The sequence below is a fragment of the Neltuma alba genome, unplaced genomic scaffold (assembly GCF_004799145.2).
Source record: "Neltuma alba isolate B1F8T4 unplaced genomic scaffold, ASM479914v2 tig00010980_pilon, whole genome shotgun sequence".
NCBI lineage: Eukaryota > Viridiplantae > Streptophyta > Magnoliopsida > Fabales > Fabaceae > Neltuma > Neltuma alba.
This window is the reverse complement of record NW_021635742.1, coordinates 20,655-30,885: the sequence shown is the minus strand read 5'-3', so window position 1 is coordinate 30,885 and position 10,231 is coordinate 20,655. Positions and strand designations below refer to the sequence as shown.

General features: G+C 37.0%; 2 protein-coding genes across 5 annotated transcripts; one reads left to right on the top strand and one right to left on the bottom strand.

Annotated features, from left to right (window-relative positions):
• Positions 1-1,424: 1,424 nt before the first annotated feature.
• On the top strand, positions 1,425-4,650 carry LOC114760461 (organelle RRM domain-containing protein 6, chloroplastic). Its single transcript, XM_028949718.1, has 4 exons — positions 1,425-1,750; positions 2,895-2,963; positions 3,155-3,261; positions 4,208-4,650. Exons 1-4 carry the CDS (start codon positions 1,501-1,503, stop codon positions 4,289-4,291), a joined length of 510 nt encoding a protein of 169 aa, XP_028805551.1. The 5' UTR covers positions 1,425-1,500; the 3' UTR covers positions 4,292-4,650.
• A 535-nt stretch (positions 4,651-5,185) lies between these two features.
• LOC114760460 (protein REVEILLE 7-like) lies at positions 5,186-8,753 on the bottom strand. Of its 4 annotated transcripts, none has more exons than XM_028949715.1 (6): positions 8,586-8,753; positions 7,449-7,580; positions 7,242-7,353; positions 7,086-7,147; positions 6,456-6,860; positions 5,186-6,371 (listed from the first exon to the last, which is right to left on the bottom strand). In XM_028949715.1, the coding sequence occupies exons 2-6, from the start codon at positions 7,560-7,562 to the stop codon at positions 5,841-5,843; spliced, it is 1,224 nt and encodes a 407-aa protein (XP_028805548.1). In that variant the 5' UTR covers positions 7,563-7,580; positions 8,586-8,753; the 3' UTR covers positions 5,186-5,840. The 4 variants fall into 4 exon arrangements, with proteins under 4 accessions (XP_028805548.1, XP_028805547.1, XP_028805549.1 ...); XM_028949714.1 differs by having other exon boundaries at positions 7,449-7,815; positions 8,586-8,709; XM_028949716.1 differs by lacking the exon at positions 8,586-8,753 and adding an exon at positions 8,329-8,557.
• Positions 8,754-10,231: the final 1,478 nt, after the last annotated feature.

The window sequence follows — 10,231 nt, the reverse complement described above, 5'->3', positions numbered from 1 at the left end:
ACTGTGAGAAGTGTCAAAAATTTGGTGCCCTATCTAAAAGACAAGAAATGCCTCAACAACCAATGTTATTTTGTGAAGTATTTGATGTATTGGGCATTGATTTCATGGGCCATTTCCCCATCACATGGGTTTGCGTATATATTGCTGGCTGTTGATTATTTGTCTCGTTGGGTTGAAGCTGCAACTACTAGGAAAAATGACGAAGGAAAAAGATTCAGATCTTCAACACTCTGGAACTCTGGCTTCGGTTGAATTTGCTAGGCCAATGAAGAGACTTAGCTACTCATGATTGAGATGTATACACGGGAGAACGAATGGAATGGATGCGCTATGGGAGATTAGATGACAGAGGAACTATTGAGAGAGAGAATTCAGATCTGGAGCTCTAGAGAATGATAGATGATCATCGATATTTTCCATGAGTCTTATATATAGTAATCGGGATCAGCTCTTCTCTCCCTCCAAGTTGACGTGGAACTCTCTTGACTTCTGGGCAATTGCATTTGGTTGAAGAAAGAAAAGATTAACTGCAACTCCGCTCTCCCGCTCTTCGTCTGCTTCAAATTTTCATCGACGCTTTGACAGAAACCCTTTCCTTTTCTGATGGAATTCGTTTTCCATTGGTGAAGGTCACTGTCCCTGGAATTCATTTTCTGCTTTAATGTAGGATTCCTTCTAGAAATGCGTAAATTCCTCATTCCCCCCCGGGGTAAATACAACAAGGGCATAAAAGGCCGATGTCCAAATTGGAAAAACCTTCTAAAAACTTAATAAAATCTGATGATACTGATTCAAATGAATTAGTCTCTGAATGATCACAAATGACAACCAAATCACTCACTGTTTATAACGAGCTTTGGCAACAAATGTTGAATGACTAACCGTACTCCTCCATTCTGTTTCTAACGAACTTTGGCGGTCATTAACAATAAAAACAAAGTTGTCTACAGAATAACAGATAAACTATAAATTGTATAAACAGATAAACTATAAATTGTATACTCATATAGACAAAATTGAATGATACCACTTAAGGACAAAATAATTTTTTAGTGACTTATAAATAACACAAAAGGAGAAGTAGAATAATGATATAATATTACAGGATTAGAATCAGAAGTGTTTTTTCTTATTGAAAATTAGAAAACTTTTTATCCTTTTCCCAACGAAATTTTGTTTTCCAACAAAAAGACGAAATGATTAACATTAAATAATAGTAAGAGTCTAAAATGTATAATTAATAACTGGGAATAGTTTGTGAGAAAAACTAGAAACTTTTTATCCTAAGCTGAAATTAAATTCATGTATTGGACCCAAAATGCCGTTCTACCAAGTTTAAAGCAGCCCATCCTCCTAGGGCATTTTTGGATGCCTCAAAAGGTTTTTAGAGAAAGTGTTTTCTCGCAAGATAAAATTATGGGTTGGTTTCCGTAATCCGTATTCTGTGGTTCCAAAAGGTTTTCTGGTTCGGTTCCTGGAGCTCAGTTCGCCGGCGAAGAAATGGCAACCACTGTTGCTGCCACTCCTATTGGGACTTCGACGCCCGTTTCTTTCCGCAACAATATTCCGAGAATCAGAGTTAGTGTGGCTAACATTCGAAGCAACCGAAATTTCCCTCCCGCATCACTCAGAAATGGCTCCTCCTTCGTGTTGGCGTGTTTACCTTATCCCCCTCCTGCTTCTCAATCACCAACCCCATCTTCCAATACCAAATTCACTTCTTCTCCTTCAACTAAGCTCTACGTCACTGGTTAGCTTCTTCTTCTCTTCTTATACTTTCAACTTCGTGTTGGTTTTTAATTTCTGGGTCGCCCCCTTTGGGTGGTATTTGATGAATATTAGCAATACTTTATTGTTTCAAGCAGGAGCCGGAAAATTTAGAAATTGATTTTTTCTATTAGGGCCCATACTGATTCGATTGTTGTGTATTGATTCATTGTTTCACCGGATATCCATTGTTCATCTACGCCTGCGATGGTTGTTCTTAGAATTGTTTCAACCGGTAATTGCTTTTAACCGTGAAAGCCTACAAAATTTTCCTGGGTAGCTCAAAGAAGCGGGCAAGGGTAGGTGTAATGATCTTTATCTGCAGAATTGAAAATATTTTGCATTTTGGTTCAAATCCTGAAAGTTTGATAAATTTGAGCCTTATTAGGCACAGAATATGGACTGCATTAATAAATGTGAGATGCCAAAATTATTTGTAGCCTATTACCCGTGCTTCTGACCTAGCTTCCATTAGGTACCATTCACCACCGCAGCCACGCGGTGCAATAACTTGGAACTCAAGAAGAGGTTAAATTCTAAGGCACAGTAGTAGTAATGCCTGTGTTCTTTTCCTGGTGGGAGCCAAGAGAGAGGAAGAGCTACTAGCCTGCCAGAGCTTCCCTTAGCCAAGAAACAAAATTTGGCATCAACATATATGACCTACTTTGGCGTAATATACTCCATCTTCAACATTATCTTTATATCAGATAAAAGAAACTTTCTGTCTAACAAGATTGTATCTTCTCTTTATTCGCATTGTAGATCCTCCTTTCCTTCCAGTGAGTGTTTTCGCTCTTCCTAAATCTTAACTTCCCCAATCAAGAACCTGATTTCTTTTAATTAAACAATTTCATGAGAGAATAAGGGATCCTTTTTAACAATGATGTCATAAACATTCCATTCTTGATGAAATTAACATCAGCCCTTACGCCTTTGTTAATCTCTTCTCCGTAGGCAATGGGAGATTGGACATTTTGGCAACAGATTGTACATACTCCCATAACTTTAGCTGTGAATGCTTGCGCCATGTTTGGAATTTCATTTTACATTTTATTGTTCGAATGTATATTATTTTGCGGTATTCTATTCATGTGTCAGCTCATGCTAGAACTTATTGTTCCTTGCAGGAATATCTTTTCGTACCACTGAAGAGAGCTTGCGAAATGCCTTTAAGAAATTTGGTGAACTTGTGGAAGGTAAGAACTTTAATTTTGGCATGTTCTTATTTCTCTAATATGTTATATTACCATAACTTGCGGTTCATAATATGTCATCTCATTTATCTGCTAGTTCTTGATTCCTCCTTTTGCAAAAGAAACTATTTTACAAATCAATTTGTGTGCAATCCATTTCTCTTAATAAAGTATTCACTCGTTTATATGAGCAGTCAACCTGGTGATGGATAAAATAGCAAATAGACCAAGAGGATTTGCCTTTCTTCGTTATGCAACTGAAGAGGATTCTCAGAAGGCTATTGAAGGAATGCATGGGAAGGTATGCTATCTCCTTTTTCTCATTGTAGCATGTTTGTTTGCAGAAGATGAGTTATATATTGTTAGAGGCCTCAATCTGAAAATAGAGAACAGAAAGGAAAAGAGAATATCTTCCACTAGAAAATGCTGTAGGAATCTCACTACACTCTCTAATAGACAAAAGGAGAATCTCCAATTTAGGCAAAATCACTCTGTAATGCTCGATGCTTTATTCAAGTGGCCAGTGGCATATTTATAGCTGAATTACAGAGATGAAAATAATTAAAGTCTGGAAATAAAGATAACAGAAGGATAAGAATCTAATCCTATTTGAGGGGATTAAACCACTTATTTCTCAACGGAAAAGCAATAGAAAATATTTCAAAGTAATTCAAAACAGAATCAACTCACAATCCCTTGATTTTCTCTGGCACGTTTCCTCGAATAACTAAATATCACCAACGGTTTCTGGGCCTTAACATATATCATGTCCGTTTATGATGTTTAAGCATGCTTTATTTCTGAGGTCTAGCACTGATGGAATTTTTAAGTGAGTCAAAACATAATAATATGATTTTGTTTACATTATAAACTAATCATGAAATAAATTATTTGCTTTCAAGTGTAAAGTATTGCACGGTTATTCCTAAAGGTGATGGGTTTCATCCTTTCTTAAGGTTTTGTTTCTTCATGAAACTTGGAGGTCTGGATGAATTTTTAGGAAGTTGTCCTGGTTTCCTTAGTTTCCATTGTCAGACAGTTAATTGAAGAGAATTTCATTTCCCTAAAACCGAATCAATACCCATAATGCGTAAACTGCCGAAGGATCATATCTACTAACTAGATTTGCCTTGACATTGAAAAAGATTTTCTCCCTTTTTCACTTTCCTAATAATAATTGCATTTAATAAAAACTAAATTTACTTTTAGGTTGTGTAAAATACTTAGAGGAATGGTTGGTATTGCAGTTCTTGGATGGCAGGGTCATATTTGTGGAAGTTGCAAAACCAAGATCAGAATTGCGCCGAAGACTTGACCAAAACCCTAGATAGTAATGTACGTCAGGAGAAAGTTCATGTACAGGTCTTATTGCATTATAATGCCTGCCGAGAAGGGACACATGATTAACCCTGGGCTAACGCACCTGCATTTTACTTGATTATACTGTATGAGAGATGCCTTCGGTACTGAGGAATATAACTGCTTTCAGCTTTCAGCGCTGCTAAATTGTATGTTCTTGGACCTGATGCCTGTCGGCTGATTTGGGCATCACTTGTTTCAATTTATTATACTTCCTAGGAAGTTCGGGTGTTGCTTGCATAAATTTTTATTTATCAGCGAGTTCAAATTATTTTCCAAATAAATATATGATTTTTCATCAATTGTATATAAAATTGCCCATTTTATTTCATAAAGGAATTAGGACTGTTTTGGCCAAAAGGAATTATGAGATTAGGTAGAGCAAGTTTGGATTTTATAAACTACTAGGGATGTATGACTTATTTGAATTTTGTTCAGCAAGTTAATTTCCTAGTTACCAAGTATGGGTCTCCATCTTTCTGAAGTTCCAAGTTTAGTAACTACAACTTGTCCTAACTCCCCTCCCATCAAAGAAAACACCTTATTTATGGACATTGTCCTTTGGGTCCTGTTGCTTAAGCCCTCTATCATGTTGAGCCATGTATGATGAAAGTCTAGTACACAGTTGCAGTCACTGTTTCTCATGAACATACAAATTTAATTTTTTCCCCTCATATTTTAGCCGTATTTTGTTTGTCTCAAGTCTGGAGATGGAATGACTAAATCTAATTGAGGAGGTTGTATTAGCGGTCTTGCTTTCTTGAAGAAGATATCTGATAGCTTGGTATAACTAGACATGGTACTCATTATTTAATTGAATTTCGGAAGATGTATAATTTGAAACTCACTACTGTTGAGCAAGTATATTGGACAAAACAGGTCAGAGGAGAAAATAATATTAACCAACAAAGGGGCAATGTTTAATATGTGGTTGAAAAATAAAGAATTTGGATCCAAGAACATCCTGATATACAAACTGCTCGGCTGGGTTCTCAAACACAAGGTCCCACGGGGCATTACATAATTAGGTTACAATTCCTAAAGCCAATGGAGGAGTCAGGAACAAATAGCTCATATGCGTGAAATTTGTTGATGTTCATTGTCCCCATTTTCTTTTTAGCACTTCATCTCAGATCCAATCACGCTACTACAATGACATGATCATGCCAAAAACCAGACATACCAATAAATCAACTTCTTTCTTGCCCGTGGACCATATTCCTGTGCCCCTATTGGCCAAACTACTGTCACAAGGGAATGAGTTAGCACTGACCTTCCCTCTTAATTATTGGACATAACTGTGTTTTTCTCGAAGGCTGAAAAAATGGCTCGAGTAAGATAGATAATCGGGGCAAAGGAATTGGAAATCAGATACCTGTCAATTAGATTTTAACTACCTAAACCGACAACTTAGCGCCCCACAAAACACCATAAAAGTGACCTATGAAGTGAACGTCCGAACTCAGCGTCCAACCGTCAGTATTCGTTCTTCTTAATCTGTGCGAGAAATGAAAAGCAATGCTATGAGCACACTCGAGTTCGTTGTCCCTCCCTCTCTTCCAATCCATCAACAAACGCATTCACGTCTCTCTCAGCTAAACATCTTTTATATGGTACGAACCCTCGTGGAGACTTGGAATGATGGGATGATTGACTTTGAGAATCAATAGCATCCAACTTGTCTCCATTTTCCATTTCACTAACTGATTCAGCGTTAGAATCAATACGGTGACTTTCCTTCTCAATCGTTCTCTCTTTGATGGAGGGATGATGAAGGGGTGCGAGATTTAAAATTTCATTGCGCAGCCCAAGGTCTAAATCCGGAAGACTTGGGCGTAAATTCCAGCATGGTAAGGAATCGTCAAATCCAGACTTAACAGAGCAAAGGTTCTCCTTACATATAACTGACTGAATTTTCTCTTCTATATTCACTGACTCCTGATGATTTGTCATGGAGACAGTTCTTCCAAAAAGCTTGATGCTTGTGACATGAGGAATTTTGGCAGCATCTCCTGTAGAATTCTCATTTTTCGTGGACTTCAACTCAACCTTCTGAAATAACAGTGGAATTTGGAGTCAGTTAATGAAATTTCGTAACATAAGCTAAAGAATAAGATGACATGAAGCTTGTCATACCAGGGACCGATCTGTCTTCAAATCAGCTATTGATGGGACTGAAGCTAAACATCCCTTCTCTTCCTCCTCGGATGAATTGGATGTAATACAATCATTTTCTTTTCCAGCCGGTGATAAACTGACCGAGTGGATGTCAGTAGTGCAAGAATTTGGGGATGGACATCTATTTTTCTGTTCAGAAAATGCTGATCCAAACGCAGATAACACTGAAGTTGGAGATTGGGTGTCTTTCCCTGTAGCTGACAGGTTCGGAGACGGAGATCTTTCTGATTCATTTGAGTGTCCTTTGAACGAGTCAGCTGATTTACGAGGATATGGATGCAACGGTTTCCTTTTTGGCCGGGGAGGCGGTATGTCAATTGGCTTTATAGAACTTTCAGTGCTGCCCTCAGATTCCCGCGCAACCTGAAACAAATTGGAGATTATGATGCCTGAGAAATATTAGGTGCACAAAGCGTCAGTAGCTTTTCTACTGCTATTAAATTGCATATTAATCAAAATATAGGTTTCAGCACAACAATAGACCTAAAGATTAATCAAAACCCAGTTGTTTTATTTGACTTATTACTATTATTTTATATAATACACATATCACCCGCAGGAATATCTATGAAATTGTAAAACATCAACCTTAGAGAAGAACTTCTGCGCATGGCTTCGAATCTGAACTGCGGTTTTGGTACCTACATGTTCTGCATGAAGATACGAATAATTTCATCTTACTTGGCAATGCGTGCATTCATGGTTAATATATATTCGACCACCAAAGCAGCAGAATGAGTTTACCTTCTATTTGACGCCAACCACGGCCATACAATTTCAAAGCTTCAAGGAACTTCTGGTGCTCCTCCTCTGTCCACTTTTCCCTTTGCTTAGTAATGGTATATGGTTTCCTTACCTGTTATATAACGATTATAACAGAATGAACATGAACTCTTGAACCATGCTGTTTCTGTAAGGGAAATAATATTCCAATGTGAAGGGTAAAACAACCTTGGGGGTAAAATCTTCTCCTGTAGTAGCTATATCCTTTCTGCAGACAACATTTTCAGATTTTGTGCTTCCGTCTGGATGGCAGTTACTGGCCATGCCACAGTTGTTGAACATTGCGCTCTCTATTTGATTCTACATGCCAAATAATGGTTGAGTTAACAGATGTCTCCAAACAAAGAATGAATCAAGGAGGAGAACTTGGGAACAAGTTCCCTAGTAAAGATGCTTCCAAGAACACAAATCAGTTCCTAAGGGGCATTTATTTCTTTTTTTCAAGATATAAAGTTGCTGGATTGGAGCAATTTATGCAGGAAACGACTTGCTACTGCATCTTCCTTCCTTGTATCTCAGGCGATCTAAACATTACCTACAAATAATTTTTGGAGCAGGAGGAAAAAAAAGCAATATCAACGTAACAGATTTCATATGGTTTGAAATGCTTACTCTTCCCATACAACAATTAAAGCTTACAATGGTACAAAAAATCAAACTTTCAGACGAACTAATTGTAACAATCACAAACAAAGCAAAGGAACCCTATCCCTTTCATGGTGGCTAATTACTTCCAGGTACACTTTGTGATTCAGTTTACTTACTACATACAGATATATATTAAGTTGTCACTTCATACACAGGGTTAAAATGCAATCGCAGAGCTCTGCAACAAACGAATATTACTGCAGGCATGTTCCGGTAAGAGCAACTATTTCTGTCTTCTTTTGTAGCTGGGACATTCACAGAATCATTTAGGTGCAGATTCCACGCCATGAAAAAAAAGGTACGGAAATAACAAGGAACATTTGAACGTGTCTTAGCTCCAACTACTCAGGCAATGCAAAAAAGAACAAAAGAATCGAGCCGATTTGAACTGTTTGCTCACCCAAGCTTTATAGAAGCATAGCTAAGTACACTTACACCACACTTTCAAACGGGATGGATCCTATCCAACAGAATCACGCATGCATCATCACTCATAATCTCTCTCCAGTTTCTGTTTTCCTCGGAAGTGTATAAACAACTTTGTGAAAGGAAATCAGCTTCAATTACGATTGCGAAATCAGATCAACTAAATTTTCAATGGCCGAAACTGAACAAGTCTACAGTCGGAAAGAGAAGGAGTAAATTAAGAATAGATACCTCAGATTTCGCTGGAGAAAACAGATTACACGACCACGATATGAATTTTCCGGGAATATTTTTATTTTCCCGAGAATTCCCGTTTCCGAGAAAAACTAAGCAGACTAAGGAGGGAAGGGGGGGTTTGAAGAGCAATGAACCCAACGGAAAATGGTAGAATGTAGGGAGCAGGGAGGGGGTGGGAGGAGGAAAAGCGAAGGCGAGGATGGAGATATAAATAAAATAAACTGAGAAAATAGAAATTATTAAATTAGAAAGGAGGGAGTGCCACGTCAGATGTCGGAAATATATTTCGAATTATTTTTCGAAATCCCCCTGGAGGATTCCAGAAGGCGAGGGACTCTTGTGGCTGAGAATGAACTAGGGCCCGCGACACGCGGCGCGTGCTTCTGCTGTCTTGTATTAATCTCTCATTTCGATTTTTTTAAATTACCAGAAAAATAAGGCTGCGCTGTTTATTTGTGGAACATAAAAGATCTGAGCAGATAATTCATAATTCTCAAGATTTTACTCCAAAAAAAAAAAAACGTACAGATATTTTTGTTTCTTAGTGTGCCTTTTTGACCTATTTTTATGTTTTTTTAATAATATTTCTATCACGCGCCGTTGTCGCGTGTGATATTCAGTATGCTTGCTCTGTAATCTAAAATTTGTGGAGAATATGCTTGCTTTGGTTCAAGCCACAGCATTCACAGTTTTTTTTTTTTTTGGCTTTAAATGGGAAAAATGATCTCTGTAAGGTTAATGCTACAAGAGGAAAGTAAATATAGTAGTATTTAATACTCCTCATATTCTTAATATAAGATCTATTTAATTAATTTGATTAGATTAAAGAAGTTAAGTAAATTAGTTAATTATAAGAAATGTGATATATTTTTTTTAAAACACTATAATCATCTTTCTTAATACCTCATCTTCCTCTTCTACTTGATTATAGTTGAGAGAGTATCTCTAAGGGTAATTTAGAGAAAACTGATAAATATGAGAAATGGATCTTATATTTAAGATTAAAACCAATTCAATAATTAGGCTTTTATATTAAGAATCGGAAAGAATACTAAATTTAAGTCACGGACAAAGTTGAGAATCTCCATAGTTCTGAGATTTGAAATAATTATTCCTTTTATCCGTCTTATTCCATAAAGGGAATAATATCAAACTCCCCATTTTTGTGAGAGAATAATTGAAGTATCACTTTGCCTTGCCATATTAATATTTTGACTAAAACTTCGAGTACATACTTCTACTAAATGTGTGGGTGGATTTTGATTAACATGGATAATTATTAGTTCAATTATTTTGCGTGAATTTGTACCTTACTAATCATTTTAGGTTTCTGGCACTAATGCATATATTTGCAATTCTATTCATAAAACACCACTAGAATTATTTAGTGAAATTAATTAAAAAAAAGTCGAAATTTACTCCTTGCAATCTTTTTTGAGAAAATTACAAATAAAGACCCCTCAATATATAAAATGGCAATCAAGGACCCTGAATTTGAGAAATTGCTCACAAGGACCTGGTCTCAATTTGCAATTATGAAATCATGGCCAAATTACCAAAATACCCCTCTTTAATTTTTTTTTTCCAAAAAAAAACACCACTGCCTCGCCGGAATCCGGCTGCCAGCGCCAGAGCCCCGG